Source organism: Tachysurus vachellii, chromosome 2 (assembly GCF_030014155.1).
Source record: "Tachysurus vachellii isolate PV-2020 chromosome 2, HZAU_Pvac_v1, whole genome shotgun sequence".
In the NCBI taxonomy this organism is placed as follows: Eukaryota; Metazoa; Chordata; class Actinopteri; order Siluriformes; family Bagridae; genus Tachysurus; species Tachysurus vachellii.
The window spans coordinates 14,547,016-14,568,178 of NC_083461.1; the positions used below are offsets into that span (position 1 = coordinate 14,547,016).

Consider the following 21,163-nt stretch of genomic DNA (forward strand, 5'->3'; position numbering starts at 1 on the left):
AGGTGTACCTGATGCAAGGAGGCATGTTCTTGCTTACTGATTTCCTACCCCATTTTCTCTCTGTCTCTCTCTCTCTCTCTCTCTCTCTCTCTCTCTCTCCTCCATCATACAGGACAACCAAAGTCCATTACCCAGCGCCCTCAACAAGTCTTGTATTCAAGCATACGCACCACTGCAGCTAAAAGATGGAGTTTAAACCACTTGATTAAAACTTGATGTAGTTCCTTTGTGTGTGCCAGAAGTGTGTGTGTGTGTGTTTTGAAATTAGCATTTGCAGTAGCATTGCTCCCAGGCGATTGCTCTCAGTGCTCTCAGGTTCAAGAGTCCTTCTTAATTACTGAAATGGAAACAATCAAAAGGAAAATCATTCCTGTTTGAAGTTCGTCATGCTCTAATACAGCCTCATTCTGTATGGTTTGTTGTGTTTTAGACAAAAGTGTGACCCGAGTGGGGGTTAGATTAAAGCGATGCACAGAGACGGTGTTGGCACATGTTCAGTGTGTGGGTGTGCACTTAGTGCAGATTAAATTAAGATACTGTAAGTAGGGTGCATTATGTTTTATTGCTTCGGTGTGTGTGTGTGTTTGTGTGTGCCCATGCACGCCAGTGTACCGTCATTTCTGAAATGTCAAACAGATGAAAGGCAAGGGGGAATGATGTGTTCAGGTTTTCTAAAACTGCCAACAGGGCTGGTTGTCCTTAGACCTGGGCACAGTGGTCAGAATGTGTGTGTGTGTGTGTGTGTGTGTGTGTGTGTGTGTGTGAACAAAATGCAGGAGTCACAGTCATTTCTATAGAAAATATAATAATATATACTATAATATAATAATCTGAGTGTTAGAGAATCCGACGTATTCTACTCTTTCCATTTTTAATTTCCTTCTTTCTCTCGTCCTTCTTCTCTTCTGACCTTTCTTTCCACCATTCCATACATTCTTTCTTATCTTCTATACTTCTCTTCCATCAGTCCTTCCATCGTTTTCTGCTGCACTTCCTTCTTTTCTCTTCCATCCTTTTCGTTCATCTGTCCGTCTCTACCTCTCTTCTGCCCTCCTCCTCTTTTGTCTGTTCTATAATTTTTCTTTTGTCCTTCTCTCATGTTCTTTCTTCTTTCAGTGTCTTCCCTTTTTCACTTATGTCCTTCTATTCTGTTCTTATTTCCTGCCTTTATTTTCTGCCCTTGTTGTTCTGTTCCTTATTCCTCATCCTTCTTTTGTTTTTATTTCCCTTCTGCATCATTTCTGCTGTAAAAATATGCATCCTGCAAGAACGGATGATTTTAATTAGTGGTTTAATTGTTATATAACGCTTGTGCTTAAGGATCAGTTGTTAATCGTGTAATCAGTGTTACATTGTTGGGGAACTTAAGAAATCTTAGTATCATTACTTTGTAAATGTTCATATTATGGTTGACTTTCTGAATCGCTGACAATTTATGACCTTATTACTTCTAGCCATGGTGCATTATTCTGTAATTTTCAGCAATTGAACCAGCTTTAATCTTCGCCAGTCTAACCCTGACATCCCAAGACATCCCACAATTAAGTACAGCAAACTCTGAAATATTTGAAGTGAGAACACAACACAAGAAAATGACTCCACTTTCTCACGTTACGCATCAGTTTAATATATCTATAATTACCACTGAGGTTGACCGTAACTTTTAAGTGCTAAATTAGACTGCACTCAGGCCAGCATTCACAGGCAAATAAAGCAAAGTGACTCCATCTGCTCTCTGATACCTGGACTGAAAGACAGCGGGAATGAGGAAAGTGAGTGCGCAGAGTGAAACTTTGATCATCAGAGGCTGCAGACTTTAATTCGTCTTCTGCTTTGTTGCTTGGTAGAGCAAAAGAACGTGAAATTTGCTTAGATTAAGAGCGAGAAAGAGCCCTGTAGGCAAATTGATGTTAATTGTTTAGCGAGTTTTACAATAGGTGGAGAAACAAAATAATCGAACAAAGCAGTAGGTTGTTGTTTATAAGGTGTGCAAGACACACAAAACTTCATACAGTGACATCATCATTAAAGACCAAGCTCATATGATGCTTGTTTGCATGTGGACTGTAATAAATAGTACTTTGCTCTTCATTTTGAAGGAAACCTATTTGGGAAGAATAAGTCATCTGAAATGACATTTCGTTACATAGTTTGCGATCAGTTATGAGGAATTGCAATAATTAGCTCTTCTCACACACCTGATTCAGTGAGCTATTTGTTTGCGAGCTATATGATGATGCTGCTTTATAGCTCCCTTAAATAGACATTTTTGATACTTGTGATCTGAAGAAAAACTCAACAGACGTCAGTATTTAGTATATAAACGGACAAAAAATATCTGGTTGGTTTTAGTTAACCATAATTGAGATTTCTCTTTAATAATATATCCGTTCGAATGTCTAAATAGTGTTGAAGTATGTATATTTACATTCATTCCAAACCTTGTCTCTTCATTGTCATGCAAATTTTCTCTTTTGGTAGACTTTAAAATGCTAGAACTTCTGGTTGAGACACATGCAAGAGAGTCGGTATTAATTACTATTCAGTATAAGTTCTAGTTATTTCTTCTCCTGTAATTTGTAGAAAATATCAAAATGTGGTCATGTGAGAGATTTCCACAGATCCAATGTGAAGTACTCTCTAAAGCTTTGGTTTATTATGCACACTCTCTGTAAACTCTCAGTTTTCTTGTCATTTTAATGATTCTGTTAAACTTCTCTTGCAGTTGTGATTCGGAGAATCGTTACCTTGGCAACCCTTTGAGAGGAACCTGTTACTGTAAGTATGGCCTTTAAGAGCAGCGAGTAATCATTATTTCACTCCATTATGACTTCAAGTCTCTGATTAACAGGACACGGTACAGCTCAGTTACCTTACACGTTGTAAAAGCAGTCCAGATTTGTCACCTAGATTGTATCCCACTATTGTATTTTAAATGATTATATGTTAATGTAACAAGTGGAATGTTGTCAGGCTTCGGTTTGATTGTAACAGCGGAAGAACATGACTAAAAGACTCCATACTCTGAGAGAACAGGAAGCGTAGGTAGGGGTGTCGACTGTTACTCAGTGTACATCTCACAGGACGTATGACGATTACGTGTCCCTGCGTGTGTCTAAGCGTTCATTCACAGACACGCTCACAAGCTGTGTGATCTGTATGCGAGAGCTGCGGTGATGAAGCACTAGGTGGCAGTGTTGCGGTACGACATCAGACACGCGTATGCTTTTTTGCATTCTCTATCAGCCGTCAGCACGGGGCTCATCCAGCCTTAATGCGGTCAGGAGCATTTAGGACATCAGATTTCACTCAGTCTGCAAAAGCTGCCAGCATTATCCCTGAGCTATCTCCAGTCCGCATTAAACAAACCCGTCAATTTATCAATCACTCTGTCGCTGCTCCACTCCAAGTATATCTTTTAGATGGAGTGTGTAGGCATTGAGCGACAGCTTCTGTTTCTCTGATTAGAGAAGAGTGCTAATGTGTCCATGTGTACTCCACTGCACTTCCCTCATATTGTGAACGAGTTGTGAAACTCTGACGTTTGATGGAAGTGATTAAACCGGCTAATTACGATCTGGGAATGGTGTAGGAGGTTGGCGGTAGTGCCAGCAGGAACTTCTCACTCTCTTTATCACTTTGATTTTTGCCCTGGTTTTATAAAATGGTCACAGAAAACTGTAATATCATAGCTGGAAAACAACATGAATCAACACGAATTTCCTTGTATGGCACAGGAACTGGATCACTAATGGGATTGTTTGCTTAACATCCACCTTTCTGGAAAACTTCAGGAATGGAGAGAGGATATGCTGTAACTCTTATCTGCCCCTGCAGAGAAAATCCATACAGGCCAAGCTGTAGACCTCTAAGGTGTAGTGTAGCCTAAGGTGTATAGACACCTGAGCGTTACAGCCATATGTGGGTCTTTCCCAAACTGTCACCACAAAGCTGGAAGAACACAATTGTCTACAATGTTTTTGTATTTTGTAGCTTTGTCATTTTCTTTCACTGGAACTAACTATAAGGCCCAAACCAGCTCTGTGAAGACTTGGCGTGCAACGTTGGAGTGGAAGAATTCACGTGTTCTGTACAGAACCCTGACCCTAACCCCACTGCACTGAACACCTTTAGGATAAACTGGAATGCTGTCTGCACCCCAGACCTCTTCACCCAACATCAGTGCCTAACCTCACTAATGCTCTTGAGGATGAATGGACAAATTTGCGTCGTCCAACACCGTATCAATGCCCAAGGTTTTTTAGTGGGATGAACATCAAGCATATCCGGATGTGATGGTCAAGTGTTCGCATACTTTTGACCATAAAACTTTTCCTTGCTGCATTGTGAACTGATATAAACAGTTAAAGTGGAGTAGTTAAACAGATTTCTTTGTCAATATATTTACAGCTTCCATTGAGTGACTTATAAAAATCTGAGTCTTCTTTAAATTCCTAAGAGGACTTTTAAAGAGAGAAAGTTTGGATTTCATACAATTTCTAGACTAATGCCAGGACCTCAATTTGCATAATGTAAAATCGTCATCTATCTACTGCAAATTATGTGAGACCTGTTTTTAAGCTCGACAGCACACACCTCGATTATTCCCCTCACAACAGTCTGTTAATGGCGTGTCCGTGTGTCCTTCTGTTTATTGGACAGGTAATTACTCATTACTAGCCGAGTCACAGCAGCAGTCCTGACAGGCTCTTGTAAAGACGATGTGTTCTGTCTCGTAATAAAGCAACGGCCACTGCCTGTCATAACAGCAGCTACTGAGAGCATTCTGTTAGAAGTATGAATATCTGCATTCGTTGTGGTATCTGTAAGAGGTGGTGCTGTTGTATAAAGGGGTATGCGTGACGACGTAACAGACCATAAACGTCTCGGTAAAACGTCCCTGTCATCATAACGACATTGGCAATACATTTATTTAGTCATGGAACAGCTACAGGTGACTGATGACTCATTTAGCACTTTAAAGAAGCCCTTTGCACCACCTCCATAATGCCTCATGTTTTATATTTCGTGTCTGCATCCCTGAGGTGAGCTAGTTTCTAAATGTTAGTTCTAGCAGCATGCATCTGAATGAATGAATCATATTTCTAAAGCCTGTTATAAATAATATGGTGTGTTGCAGTAAGCTCTGATGTAACAGCTTTAACTCTAATGTCTTTTGAACAGATAACCTTTTGATTGACTACCAGTTCACCTTCAGTCTGCTTCAAGAGGATGACCAATATTACACTGCCATTAACTTCATGGCCACTCCAGAACAGGTCGGTCATTCTGCACTCACCTTCCACAGTACTGTGCGCGCGCGCACACACACACACACACTCGCGCACACACACGCACACACACAGAGTGTGAGCGAGGCTAAATATTTAACCAGTACGACATGTCGATCATTCAGAAATTAAAAGTTGTAATCATTAAGAAATCCCTCTGGTATAAGAAGAATTAAACACTTTGGGATATGCTGTAGGTTATTAATCACCTTTTTGCTGGTAACAGTCACAAAGACATTTTTTATTTATTTTTTTTTTTACATCATATCGAGTTTTTCTTTTGCAAGCTTTTTAACCATCCAAAGAACACATGAAGAATTCCTTTTACCCCAATAATATTCTAGGTTGTAACGATTTCTCTAGTCAAAAGAAGTTTGCTGGTTTTGCTAACGCTTTGGAATGTACAGTACTGTGCAAAAGTTTTAGGCAGGTGAGAAAAAAGGCTGTAAACAAAGAATGCTTTCAGAAATAGAAATAATGAGTGTTTATTTCTGTCAATTTACAAAATGCAAAGTGAGCAGACAAAAGAAAAATCTAAATCAAATCAATATTTGGTGTTACTACCTTTTGCCTTCAAACCAGCATGGAGTGATGGCACGGCCCCCACAGAGCCCTGATCGCAACATCATCGAGTGTGTCTGGGATCACATGAAGAGACAGAAGATCTGTAGTTAGTTCTCCAAGATATTTGGAACAACCTACCAGCCGAGTTCCTTCAAAAACTGTGTGCAAGTGTACCTAGAAGAATTGCTGCTGTTTTGAAGGCAAAGGGCGGTCACACCAAATAATGATTTGATTTAGATTTCTCTTTTGTTCATTTACTGCATTTTGTTCATTTCTGAAAATAAATGTTTAACACTTCTATTTTTGAAAGCATTCTTTGTTTACAGCATTTTTTCACACCTGCCTAAAACCTTTGCACAGTACTGTACGTGTTGGTCGTGGAAAACCCTTTACATGCTAAAACTTTCCTGAACTGAAACATTTCAACCACAAGTGAATCTTTAACCCCACCAAATGTAAAGAGCTGTTTTTTTTTCTTCCTTTTTTATTACCTCTTTTCTGACTGTGCCAAAGGAGCATCACAGACAGTTTGACAGATAGGATCTAATTACAAACCGAACTGATTAGGCTCATGTCTATTGTGCTGTGAAATGTAGCTCTTCAGTAACTTGATCAAATCACAACATTGTCTGAGAGGCGATCGCTCTTGGTTACGGCAGACCGACCGGACCGAGCGTGATCTTATCAGAAGACAGCGTAGGCAAGATCAAACAGTAAAAATAGCATTTGTTATAGTTGACATTTCAAAGTAGGGTACAGACCAAAGAATTATGCCAAAACCTATTATTATTTTTCCTGGAAATCAGGATTCAAGCACAGTGAACACTAGCAGGTTTTTCTCAGACCTTAACACACACATGAAAGAAATGCAGGTGTGTTGTTATTATTGGCTTTGCTGAGCTGAGAGATTTTAATGATTCATTTTTTTTCCCCAATTTGTTTTCCTTCTTAGACCAATAAAAATTTGGACATGTCCATCAACGCATCCAACAACTTCAACCTCAACATCACTTGGTCTGTTGGATCAACAGGTAATAAAGTTAAATAAAGGCAAATTGTTATATCTGTTTGTTTGCAGTTTGTGTGTTGTGTGCCATTCTGTTTGCTCCTGTTCTTTATTTTGCAATCTCCATCCATTTAAAAAGTCACCAGACACTGCTTGCTGTGACTTTGACATTTTCCATCCTGTTAAACAGATTCGTCCTTCTCCCCCTTGAACTTTCGTAGCGCAGCCATTAATTTCTAGAGCATTTGCTCCATGTTTAAAGATACTTTCCCATGGGCTGGGCTTTTGACAATAGTCTAGCCCACAGCTCAGAATTCTGAGGACTGAGACGTCTTCAGGAGCACGGAATGATTTCAATTAAGATAACCGTTCCCACAGAGCGGCTCTCGCGTTGTCATTTTAAGGGCTTTGTTTCATATTGATGGTTTAGAAATGTGATGTGCAAGGTTTTAAAGTGCGGGCTGAGCGGGGAAAAAGAAGGAAACGTGACAAAAGTTTTATTGAAAAGAACAAACCTTTACACGCAAGTTTTTTCCCGTTTAGTCTGTTTTATTCTGAATGGAAAATGGTTTTAAAGGTTGAAAGTGTTGGCAGAATGGTTACAGATTTGCCACTGTTTTCGGAGGGATTTTGCTGTCCTGGGTTGGCTCTGCTTGTCCCTTAGAGCTAAGAGTCACTTCAAATCAGTACAAGGTTATTCTGATTCATTAGCTTTATCCTTTGCAGGAACATTTCTGTTGTGGTGCGTAGAGATGGATAGCATAGTGTCCTCATTCACAAGGCACAGGGACTCACTGAGTGCCTGGATGTGTATGAAAATAATGTAACTCGTATTCCATATCATTCACAGCCACCAGATCTGAGTTCGAACACTTACGGAGTGACGTGCGACTGATTTGAGGTGCAAAGAGGGTGTTTATGGGTAATGCTGTCATCCAAGAGGCTAACTGATTGTCGTGTGTCTCTAAAGCGCTGTGTGTCAACCAGTCTGTTGGTGAATGCTGATTGATTAGATGTGGGTCCTGCTGCGTGCCCTGAAATCCTTCCACAGGGTTGTTTAAGGGTTTCAGAGTAATATTATTACAAGCACATCTCATAAACAATAAAGGTTTAAACATAAAACGTTTTCGTTTGGAGCTTGTGTAGTGTTTTTTCTGGTAAAAATCTTATATAAAAGTATGCGACAGAAACTAATGAAAAACCTTTTTTCAGTGTAGACTTATTTACACTCTTAGTTACTCAGGCTGGTGTCTTTAATAAAATATCTCCTCTATGATAAAACTCTTTCATGGAGAGCTTTAAATGAACAGCACGCAAGAGTTGATCGGTTTGCGTCATGCTTGCGAATAATCTAATCACGTTGTTGTAAAATAGATTTGTTTAAAATCGGTATTCTCTTCTTCATGCTATTTCTAAAATGAAAAACATTTGTTTTCTAAATGTTCACCCCTTCCTTTAACTGCATATTCCTGTTCGGTTAATATTACACTGCTCCCTAGTGGCTGTGTGTTCATACTATGTGCAAGGATGAAGGCTGACCTCATGCATGGCGGCTTCACAGATATGAGGTCACTGAAGTTCATATCAGCTGAAGAGACAGTTCTCTCATCACCACCAGTTGTGGCAATATATTTTGAAAGAATGCTCTTAATCCCTTCATTGCAGATTCTGAGACGTGTCTGATCTATGCCAAGCACGTTGCAGCTGTTCTGGCCCAACACCTTACTAAAGACACCTTATGTTCCTTTTTTCCCCTAAAAATCACTCATCTGTGCTTTGACAGTGGGTGTGAGACTAAATGCTTCACACTGTGCTTGTTTAAGTAGATTCACTTTAACAAGATCTCAGTTTATTGTGCATCGAGACTGCTTAATTGCGTTCCACTTCCTCTTCACTACATTTCTTGTCTTGGAAATGTACAGAAATTTGATACGATGGGTGATAATGTGACACTTCTGAAGATCCCTTTAAGCTCATCGCTAACAAAAAAAAAAACATTAAACAACCTCAATTTTTCGTTTTCTCTCAGTGAAATTAGCGAGAGAGAGAATGAGAGTAGGAAGGAAAGGTTCCAGGTGATCATAATGCAAGTCATTAATTCTGAAGACATAATATAGCTTAAAGATAAAGCTTTTGCCTGTGATTCTGAATGCTGAGGTCCATAGTAGCTATTACAGCAGTTTAGTCGTAGGTGAACAGAATTCTAATTCTAATTCTAATTCGTTAACCGTGTGGATTTGCGCTTCTGTTATACATGTGGAGATGCAATAAACCCACACAAATAGACAGCATGAGCACTTTAGGACTAAGTACAGTACTATCTTCTATATCAGGGTAATCAGTCAGTGGTGTCATGGAACCTTTTTATTTAGCTCCGTTTCTTTCCATAGTGCAGGGTTTACGCACCTTGACTGCTATTCTTTATAACCTTATCTAGTTAATTTTGAATAAACTGCATTGCCCAACTACATTGATTTCTACTGCTAACCTACTTAAAGGTAGGGTCTCTGTTGTTTGAGAAATGCTTCAGAAAACTGCTTTGGGCCGCCAAACAAAACAAAAACAAAACTAGCGTGTAGCCAATGCGCAGAAAGGGGCGTGTCTTGTCAGTATGGGCGTAGGGAGTGTGTTCAGGGCGCATGTGTGAAATTAGCAGAAAGCGGTTTTTACATTGACATGGAGGATAAAAACAAAGAAAGAAAGCGAAGAAAGGCTTACGATAAAGCAAGAAGTAGGACCCGTTTTAATATAGAACCGAAGGAGCGGGAAGGCCTGCGACGGGACGCCGAGGGACTTATGTAAAGTTAGCTGCATATTAAATATTAAGTAAAGTTGGCCGTTTGTATTAAAAAGACATTTCTCCCAAATAAGTGTTGTAGTATAACTATCAGTACATCAGTGATGTGTGAGCTGAATTTGGTGACAGTACAGTGTATTACAGTGAAGTTATTGACTAATTTTCTAGTATTCGCTTTTCGGGTTTTGCACTTTGCAGACGGTCCCTTGGAATCTGTCTCTCAGTCGTCCGCACATAGAGACTTGTGCGTTTTGTCCACCGCGGAAGAAAGCTGATTTTGAGGAAAATTGGGTTGTAGCTGCCTCTCTACATTACTACGGTAGAAAAGAGGTGTCATTTGTGTAGTAACAGCATTTAGCTCAGGAGTTATTGACTCGGGGAAACTCCAATCTGTGAATATGAGGCCAACTTTATTTGTCGCCGAGGTTGCTTTTTTCCTTCTCGATAGGTGAGTAACGTTGGTTTTGCTTTGTTTCACAGAACTAATATATGCCGTCCTTTGCATGATTATGCTTGTGTGTCAATTTTTTCTTGTTTGTTTATCTGCAATCGTATTGTTCGTCCCTTCAGCTAAGATAAAGACGCATTTATTTCCATGAAATGAAATGCGTGATTTGCGGGGCCCTACGCAACTTGCGTAGTGAGCGTATAGGGCCGATCGGCTCTGAGAGTAAGTCAGAAAAGTGTTTCTGTGAATAAAGTTCATTTAGTTACTTTTATTGCGGAATATGTTTTAGTTTCTCACCTTCATACATATATGGCCAAACCTTTTGCGGACACTTGAACATCACACCGATTTGTGGCTAATATGTGGGTCTTCTCTGCTACCACAAATTGAAGACACACAATTGTATAGAATGTTTTTGCATGTCTTAGCTTTATAATTTCTCTTCACTGGAACTAAAATGCCCAAACATGTCCCAATGCCCCTGTGTTCAAAGGTATCTCCATGGACACATGGTTTGCTAAGGCTGAAGTGGAGGAACTTAAGTGGCCTGCACAGAGCCCTGACCTCACCACCACAGAATATATTAAAATGAACAGAAACACTGACTGCACTCCAGGCCTCCTCACTCATCCTGACCTCTTTAATGTTTTTGTGGCTGGATGGACAAATCCACACAGCCATGCTCCAGAATCTAGTGAAAAGCTTTCCCGGAACAGTGGAGGTTATTATAACAGCAAAAGGGGGACTACATTTGAAATGGGATGTTCAGCATGCACATGAGTGTGATGTTCAGATGGCCCAAAAACCTTTGGCCATAACATGTATTTTCAAAAAGCTCAGTTTTGCTTTGTTTTCTGTCATGAAGCTTGAAATATGGTCAGATTGTCACTTCATGTTTATTGACTGCATTCTTTAGGCTTACGTAACATAGCAACACAATTATTAGTTGTTGGAATCAGATTTTTATGACTAAATGAGGATCTGACTGATATCAGAAGCAACAGTTTGGTTACTAATGAAACACTGTTATTTTTGATTGTAGATTTGGCCTGATCTTACTATTTGTTTTCCATTTTAGGGAATTTCTCTGTTAAAGTAATACATTATTGCATTATGGTGTTTTTTTATGTTAGTCATTTATGTTTCACCTGAACTTGTTCACCCAACAGCAGGTACTATCTCTGGAGAAGAAGTTCCAATTGTGTCCAAGACCAACATTAAAGAGCACAGGGACAGCTTCTCCTGTGAGAAGTTCAGCTTTCGCAGCAATCCCAACATCACCTTCTACGTCTATGTCAGCAACTTCTCCTGGCCTATTAAAATACAGGTATGGGTCATTCATGTGCATACAGATTGTTACACGCTCGCTTTAATGAGTGACAGATGACTCAATGAGACCTCTCTTGCATGAGGATTTCCATTACTGCTCTGCTAAATTAGCCCACCCATGTTAAATGTCAGACAAAGTGGAAAGCCAGCGTTCGTTTTCTCCTGTGGATCAGAAATCATATTGATCACCAAGTCAAACACGCACTTAGACAAAATGAAACACTTTTAAAAAGATCCATGGCTTTATAATGTTGGAATCAATTATTGAGATGTGCGCTGGGACAGTTTTGCTGCGGTTTCCCACAATATTCATTCCTTAGTCTTATGATGCATAAAATTGAAACGGCTCTCATATGGGAATGCATCACACCACCAGATGCCTAGATGACTGCTGTGTAATGACAGTCTCAGAGTGAGTGATGCCTAAAGACAGATGATCTTGCTAAGAAACAAAGTTGAATTCAGAATGAGGTGTTACACTTTTTTTTTTTTTTGTTTTGTTTTTAATGAATTTATGATTGCTTTTTGCTATTTGTAAAAGCACATATGCAGGACATGAACGTTGTTTTAATGACAGGCATCAGGCATGCTTAAAGCAAATGTTTTTCTATATCTGCTCTGACAGTAGACACAAAAGAGGATGAGATCTTGACTACAGTATCAGAGAGTTTGGACTTATTTGTACCGTCCAGGATATTCAGAAAACCTCTCACCTTCTGTCTCTTCCTCTGTACTGGAACAGCAAGACCAACTCCTTGTCTTTGCTATACACCGAACATTTGGTTTCGAGATCAAAAGATGAACATGAGACGATAATATCAAGAAATGAAAGCTGAAATTCTGCTCTAACTTCTACACGCGTTAAACAACTCGGCTCTTTTGTTTGAACCCACACATTTTCAAAAGATCAAAAAATGTTAGATCGTGTGATTGACAGGTGTTTTTGTTGTGCTGATGTGACCTGTTAGTTTGATTGTTTAAATAATTACTGGCTCTGAATGTCAGCTCTTGGTTTGAACTCCGGAGTTCAACATGAAGATCAGAGAGCTGCCTATGGGAGAAATCAAATCATTTGTGAAGCTTAGAACAGAGGGAAAATCAATCGGAGACACATAATCGGAGAGTATAGCCAATACAACAATTTGGTCTGTCTTTACATAGAAAGAAACCACTAGGTTACTAACAAGCAGACATCAAACAGCAGCTGATGACTGAAACGTTGCAAGAGCTGTGAAAATCTTTATTGATCGAAACTTTATTGATGATGTGATTCGTGATAGTAACAGCAGAATGAATTCAGTCTACAGAAACATTCTGTCTGCTCGTTTCCAGCGACATGCATCCAATATAACTTTATCATCCAGCAAGTCAATGAACCTAAACACACTGCCAACACAACAAAGGGTGTTTTTAGACTGGCCAAGTCATTCACCAGACTTTAACTCAATTGAGCAGCATTCAATTCCCTGAAGAGTGAACACATCAAAACAAACAAACAAAACTGTGAAAGAACAATATTAAACGGTAAGTAAGTGTTATTCACCATCTGTTCCAGTACTAAACCACCAACAGTTCACATCGAGATGTAAATCACCGGAAATTCTGATCTATGGATTTATATTCAAACCTTTTGATCTCCAATCCCAATTGTCTTCAGTGTTTAACAAAAACAACTGGACTTACAGTTGTACTACTTTCAGACTTGACTGTATTCCTGTCTTTTGAACAGACTTAAAGCTTCTAAATCGTATCATAATCATGAGTTATAATAGTTGTCACTGAAAACCCATGTATCACTAAGCTTCTTGTAAGCTGCACATAAAATAGACTTTTCAAAATACATCATCTTCATAATAACAATTATTATTATTTTAATCACAGTGTCATATATTTGTTAGGTGATGGAAGGAAGAAGAAAGCGAAATATTTTTGGAGAAGAGTTATTTTTGTTATGATTTTTAGATTGGAGAAGGAAGGGCAGTCCTGGGTGATGGTATTCCAAAGTTTTATGATAATAATAATAATTGCAAACACAGTTAATCAAGTCCGGTCCATTAAGAAGGTGAATATATATTTTTATGAAATAATAATTGGATGAGGTTCAATGATAACAGATTTCATTTCAGTTCCACTGAAGGCATACAGTTTGAGCTGCTCCCTATTTACCACAGGGTGTGTTTGGGACTTAATCTGATTAAGTACTGACATCTGATAGAAAATCTCTGTCGAATCACGAAAGCCCCACTGGACCCTTATACAAAATCTGTAGCTAAGCTGCTAGAAGATATAAAGTACAATGTGAAGAACAGATTTGGGTTTATTAAAAGACTGGAATAAGAAGCTGTTTGTTTGTTTGTCGAGAGGAATTAAGTTGTTTGCATGTTATTTGGTTACTAATTAAATGTATAATTAAGAGAATGGGTAGTGTAATTAACAACTTATTAGGTCTTTATCAGCTCTGCATCAGCCATCAATCTCTGCAGGAGATTTCGCCATCTTTGGCTACTTTTAATAGTTGAGACAGACGTTGCTTAAAACTCATCGATATAAAAACATTTTATTCAGACTAAAGAATTTGTGTGTGTGTGTGTGTGTGTGTGGACTGAAGCAGAATGTAGTGCTGTGCCCAGCACCAGACCCTAAGGGGAATGACCACACTGGAGCCTGCTCTTCTCTCCACCCTTCACTTTAATACCCATGTGGGGCTGAGTGTGGAGCCTCAGGCCGCCTGGCATCAGCTCTATGTAATAGTAGGACATGTGGAGGTTCGAGCTCCTCAGGACTGTGGTCAGAGTTTGGTCAAGTGGAACAGATGTAGATCAGATCTGGCACTGTGGCCTTAACAGTGAGTAAAGTTCAGTCAGGCATGTTGAACAAGCAAGCTCTAACCTAGAGTATCACTGTCCGGTGTCTCCTGTGCGTTTTTATTATTTATCAAAGATTATGGCTCTGAACGTTCATTTAAACGAATTTTGGATCATTTGTTCAGTTCTACAAACCTCAGTGCATTACAGGTTTAATCAGTTTTGAGATGTTTTATGGGAACATAAGCTGCCGCTGTTAGCAGTATACAGTATATGACGGGCAGCTTTGGCTCAGACTGTGGAGTATTAAAACTCTACAGCAACACATCCGACATCGTCACAGTGAGGCATGGGACATCACTACAGCTCTGTTTATATCCTGGCAAATTGCAAACCTTACAGAGGTTTCATTTATTTAATTTGCACATCAACACTCGTCTGCTTCTTTTGTGTTGAATGCTGTGTTTTTTTCCCCACACTAGTGAACTATTAGAAAATGGAATTTCATGATATTTTTTCATAATTTAATTACAATTTTTGAAGGAAAGTTACAAGTTAGTATTAGTTTTGGAGAGTTCAAAGAATATTGTTTTATTTTCAATAATCATTTAGGGACATTTTTTATGAATTGTGTTAATTTTTCTAAAATCTAGGATGATAACCTATAGTGACTTGTATTATGTACAGATATTCTGCTCCAAATTGCTCCTGTATATAAGGATGCATTGTGGGTTACTGAGCACTACAACAGAAAAGTGTTTCTTATCACCTGACGAATGCAAGTTTGAATCCCGACGATGCCACAGCCATCCCTTGCCCAGAGCCCGAGAGAGCAAAATGGATAGGGAGAGGTGGCGTACTCTCTTTCCCCTATCAATCACAGTGACACTAACCAATCATGGGTGTTGGCTTTACGCCACTCTCTAAAGTTGTCTGAGCAGCAGATTGAAAACATGCTTCCTCAGAGGAGGTAGGCGATAGCCTCGCCCTCCCTGTTTGATAGGGGAGAGCGGCCTGTTGGGTTTTGGCTACAACTATATGACTAAATTTATGAAAATTGATTGGTGGAGAATGTATTTATCCCCCCACCCCCCACCCCATCTTAAGGGAGAACCCTAGTTGTGTGCATGCCAAACTGAAACTTTGTTGAAGCACATTTTGATGTTATTACACCACTCATTGCCAAGTCAAGATGTGCCACGCTGGTGGGCTCTTAGTCAAAAAGAATATCTTCCCAGTCTTTCTAGTATAAACGTTATACAGCCATCAGATTGTAATGGTGTCTCTCGTATACAGACTGCTTCAGGTCACCTAACAGATTTTTAGTTCCATCTGGGCTCTGGCTCGCTCATGCAAAAACATTGTCGTTCCTTTGTTGGTTTGGATGTATGCCTTAGGACATCCACCTGAAGGTTTTGCACTAAAATTGACTGGTATTTGTGGCGTTTCATGATTCCATCAAACCTGATTAAAAACCTTAGTTCTGCCTGAAGAAAAGCAGATCTAAAGCATGATGCTGCCACCACCATGTTGCATGGGCTTTTTTTTGCACCAAACGTACCCTATGGAATCTCTCTCCTCAGAACATAACACATTTTACCACATGGTATTTGAATTTGGATGTTTTTGGATGTTTTTTGTACAATGGTGCTTCAGTCCAGACTCCCTTCTCTACAGACATGTGACGAATATGAGAGATAGTTATTAAATGCAGAGAGTAATCAGTACTTGTCAAATGTTCCTGCAGCTCTTTTAATGTCACTGTAAGTCTCTTGACAGCCTCGATGTTATGTTTTTGTCTCGTCCTTTTATACATTTTGGAGAGACGTCCTGTTCTTGGTGAAGACACCCTGGTGCTCCAGTTTCTCTATTTGTTGATATTTGGAAATTCTTTTACACCCCTCTCCTGATCGATACCTTTACGTACTGTTGAACGTACATTAAACTTGTTTGCTTCATTATAAACACTTATCCCCAATTTTTAAAATGTCCAAACTTGTGCAATTAGATTATTGTAAGCCCCAAATCTTATATATACACACACATACACACACACACACAAGGTATTAATACCACATGATCTTTGCAGAAGACAGTTTGCATAATCCTCATGCATCAAGCTGATCAACGGCGATTATTTTCGGTGCGTAATTGAGTGGTATTTTAAAATGTCACTTGGTCAAGTACGCTGTGCTACAGGAAGATAATGTTTCTCTTGTTATTACTGCTTGTAAGACGTCTTCTTTAAAGCTAGTGACATTTTCTGCACATCAATATAGCTAGGAATATCTCCATGAAATATTGATCAACCTTCCTGATTTTATATCTTGAGCTCATGTGAGAAGTTTCTTTAATAAGTTTAAGTTAAGTTATTTATTTATCCATTGACTCATCGTGAGATTTGCTTAAAGCTGGCATGTCTCTCTGGGCATTGTTAGATTGAACCACCTCTGTTTTGTGCTCGTGCTCATGATCACATCGTCTAGTCGACATTCAGTAGCTGACGGGGGAAATCGAGATTGAAGATACAAGTGCAGGAGCTTACACATGAGAACCTAACTCTTGTATGAAAAACGTGGGATGGATTGTAAAGAGGTAGAGTAACGTGATTGTGTGGGAAACCCAATCCGATGGAGCGTTACTACACAACACACAGTAGCCACAGCTTACTGCCCAAAGCTGCTCATTCTACTGAGATGAGGTCAGCCTGTGGTCATGAGTCTCTCTCTCTCTCTCTCTCTCTCTCTCTCTCTCTCTCTCTCTCTCTCTCTCTCTCTCTCTCTCTCTCTCTCTCTCTCTCTCTCTCTCTCTCTCTCTCTCTCTCTCTCTCTCTCTCTCTCTCTCTCTCTCTCTCTCTCTCTCTCTCTCTCTCTCTCTCTCTCTCATGCCCACTGAATGTTTTGTCATTCCAAGAAGCTCTCAGTGGTTATGACTGTTTTAGCTGTGAATAATCAGAATCCAGCTGTGAAACTGATGAGAAAACTAAACCTGACAGTTCTAGATGTGAGAGTTTAGGTAAGCTCATCGGGGTGCGTGTGCCTCGATGCGTGCACAACTTCAGTAACACGCTGTGTTTAGTTACCATGTGATTATTTCTGTATAGAAAATAAAAGCTCTTCCCGTTATCCCTTTCAAGTGGTTTGTTTTGTTGCTTGTAGTGGAGGGTCACACTGTACAGGCCATCAGGCAGCAGGTTAAACCTCTTTCGATAAAGCACAGAGCGAGAGGGTGACCCTCAGTGACAAGACGATAAATGATCCGCTTTTAATGCTCTGCCATTATTTTAGCCTTGATTTTAAAGAATGTAGAAGACAGTATTTAGCTTCTCTCTGTTTTTTTACTTCTACAAGCATTTGATGAGGGATGAGTTGAGCTTGTGTTATTGGGTTAGAAGATTAATCTATGGCCAGGTGTAGACTTCCTGGTAGAAGCAACCAGGTTATGAACTACTGTATCCTATAGTGCCATTTTTATGTCATGTTTATGGTGCCCTCAGACACAAGAGCTTGTGGCTCCAGAAATAAACTGGACTATGCAATTAAAAAAAAAATAAAAAAATCTCTGGGTTCTTCTGGGCTGTTGTCAGCATTCTTCTCTCTCTCTCTCTCTCTCTCTCTCTCTCTCTCTCTCTCTCTCTCTCTCTCTCTCTGTGTGTGTGTGTGTGTGGGCAGCATGGTTGTGTCCAGTTCTTGCCTTATTTCAACTATTCCAGACTTTTCAACCTTTATGACCCTGGTTGTACCTTCAGTATTTTTAATCGCTTATGTAATACATGTTGTGCAGCTCAACCTCTCTCTTTTTATATTGAAACCACTATGTTTTTTCTCCACATGATGTGTCTCTACCATATCCCCCCCCCCCCCCCCCCAAAAAAAACAAAAAAACAAAAAAAAGATGGTTTATCTCCATAGTGATGGATGACAAATCGAGTTTACTTGAGATTATTTGAGTGTGCAGATTATTTTAAGATATCATTAATTTTGCCACTTTTAAATGTGGCTAAACATTATTCAATATTTTCTTGGGTGCTAATAATTCTGGAGTTGCCCGAATTGTGTTGCCCCAGTCACATGGTTAATTTGTATCTCTGATATGATATACTTTACACACATTGTGTTAAAATTAGACCCTTTCTGGCATCACTGCCTGATGCTTTAACCCTTCAGGTGCCAAATTTGAGCATACTCTCTGAACACAGTGAAATCAGTGTTATCTTCTTCAGATAGGATGTATGTTAGTGTTTGTGTTTTATAGCATTGACTTGGCCATTTCTCCCAGGGGTATTTCAGTCTGACATTTCTTGCAGCAGGAGCATTATCACATAAGCGTACCCTGCTTCTGCTACCCAGTCACATCTGCCAGATGACCGTCCCAAAGGTGCAGGCAGCCGGCTGTTGCGTATAACTACCCTTTTTCTAATTTGGCCACTCTTTTCCGAAGCCAGTTTGCTCTAGAGATGGTTCGGCCCTAATGGAGTGCTAACTTTCCTCGGCATTCCCACTGGATCTGTGACTGGGCCAAGTGCTTAATGAAATCACTGAGCTCTTTTAAAGGCTTGCTCATAGAACTAGAATTACATTATTCATTCACTAGCTCAGGGTGACTTATATTTGGAACGAGAATCCTTTTTTTTTTTATTTTTGTTTTGTTTTGTTTTTTTGGCTTGGTATTTACCCAGGCAATTTAGCCTTCTGCCTCATGGGATTCTGTGCCAGTGCTCTTTCTGACATTGTGCTTGTCAGTGTGGTGAAGCTGAATTAATAGCGTTGCCGTGCTCAATGTTGATATAGTGGTGGCGAGTGCTGTACAACATCTTAACCATCTCATTTGACCAAGCGAGGAATCTCACCCCAAATCCCCAAAGCTAACACTGGAAAAGATCGAACAACATTGCACAAACATGGCAATTGCTGTCAGTCGTTAACCTTGAGTTAGCTAAAGGGGTTTGGACTTTCTTCCTCTTTTTTGTAGTCAATGGAAATATAATCCAGGCCATAAGTCATTTTTAAAGTATCCTTCCAGCTATGAACAGAGACACTACGGTCTATAAAAACAGGTGGAATTAGAAGCTTTTATCTTGTAGTGCCACTCGTTCTCTATCTGATCCTGGTATAACAGTGATACACTAGACCACAACCCCACAGGACAGAATTCCAACGTATAGGTAATCGACCTGAAGCTTATACAGTTGAGTGTTGTTGAATTGCTGTTAATGGCAGACATGTAACACATCTCCAGCTCAGACTGTATCAGGTCTTAATGTTTTCTTCAGGCACATATGACATTGTTTCTGTTGTTAGACCAGATATATTCAGTTATACGTATGTCCAAACGGAGATTTCCTTTTTGTCTTCTTACAGATTGCCTTCTCGCAGCATAATAGCATCATGGACCTGGTGCAGTTCTTTGTGACGTTTTTCAGGTGAGTCAATATATATATTTTTTTTCCCTCCCTCGCCTTCAGGGCCAGTTCTGTTTGGCAGCGATGAGGACAGAGCAAGTGTTTGCTCTGTTAATTTGTTAAATCAGTCTGAAATAAATCAGCAGCCTGCCTTCTCTAATTTCCTCAGTGTCTTTGGTACACCTCATGACCTGCTCTTTTTGGATTAGTAAGTAGGCGCTAAAGCAATTAGCTGAGAATTTTGACTGGTGTCCTCGACTCTCTAGCATATCACGTCTCCTAATCTCGTCTTTAAAATGCACCCGAGACTAACGAGGATAAGTTTTAGAATTGTGTCTGCTTATAGAAATGAAAATACAAGTGACCAGTGATCCAGGTTAATTCCTCACCTTACATTCATATCCAGCAACAGACAAGTCACTGACGTTGATTGTAGTTCGTTTCTTGTGGGTGTGTAAGGTCATGTTACTGTTGTTGTTTATGGACATGCACCATTCAATATATATTTTTTCAGGCTGCAATGCGAAATAGTAGTAGATCGACTATACAGCCTACAGATAACTTATAGCTATATAAAGTTTAGCCATAGTAAATGGTAGGGTCTCCGTTGTTTGAGAAATGCTTCAGAAAACTGAGTCGGGACGACAAGCTAAACAAAAATAAAAACAAACGTGTAGCCAATGAGCAGAAAGGGGCGTGTCTTGTCAATATGGGCGGGGGGGGTGTTCAGTGCACATGTGTGAAATTAGCAGAAAGCGGTTTTAACATTGACATGGAGGATAAAAACAAAGAAAGAAAGCAAAGAAAGGCTTACGATAAAGCAAGAAGTAGGACCCGTGTTAATATAGGATCAGCTTTCCAGCGCTGGAGAGAACTGAAGGAGCGGGAAGTTGGCCTCATATTCACAGATTGGAGTTTCTCGAGTCAATAACTCCTGAGCTAAACGCTGTTACTACACAAATAACACCTCTTTTCTATCGTAGTAATGTAGAGAGGCAGCTACAGCCGCGTTTTGTGTAGTAACAGCGTTTAGCTCAGGAGTTATTGACTCGGAAAACTCCAATCTGTGAATATGCGTCCAACTTTACTTAAGACGCCGAGGTGCTTTTTATTTCTCAACAGGTGAGTAACGTTGGTTTTGCTTTGTTGCACAGAACTAATATATGCCGTCCTGTGCATGGTTATGCTTGTGTGTCAATTTTGCTTGTTTGTTTATCTGCAATCGTATTGTTCTTCCCTTCAGCTAAGATAGACACATTTATTTCCATTAGTTGCCTGTATGTATGTGTGGGCGGAGCTATCAATACAGGGGTGGGACCCATTTGGGTTAGGGACGTGTTTGTTTTGGTGATTTCAAATGTCGACATTGGCTTTCAAACATCGGAGACCCTACCCTTTAAGCACAAATGAAATCAGGCACTTCTCATGTAGAGAGAGGTCACATATAACTGTGGTTTCATGCCATCATGTCATAAGGTTTTGTGTATTAAACAGTAAATGGGATCTAATTGCAGGAAAGAACT

General features: G+C 39.7%; 1 protein-coding gene across 2 annotated transcripts in view; it reads left to right on the forward strand.

The window, feature by feature from the left end:
• The window catches only part of atrnl1b (attractin-like 1b), a 98,452-nt gene that overhangs the window by 36,478 nt on the left and 40,811 nt on the right, over positions 1-21,163 (forward strand). The window contains exons 21-25 of one of the 2 annotated variants that reach the window (XM_060858306.1): positions 2,726-2,778; positions 5,185-5,279; positions 6,808-6,886; positions 11,276-11,433; positions 19,600-19,661. In XM_060858306.1, the coding sequence (XP_060714289.1) occupies positions 2,726-2,778; positions 5,185-5,279; positions 6,808-6,886; positions 11,276-11,433; positions 19,600-19,661 (447 nt within the window). Of the gene's footprint in view, positions 1-112; positions 228-2,725; positions 2,779-5,184; positions 5,280-6,807; positions 6,887-11,275; positions 11,434-19,599; positions 19,662-21,163 lie in introns of those variants that run through there. The other variant, XM_060858315.1, reaches the window with a different exon arrangement.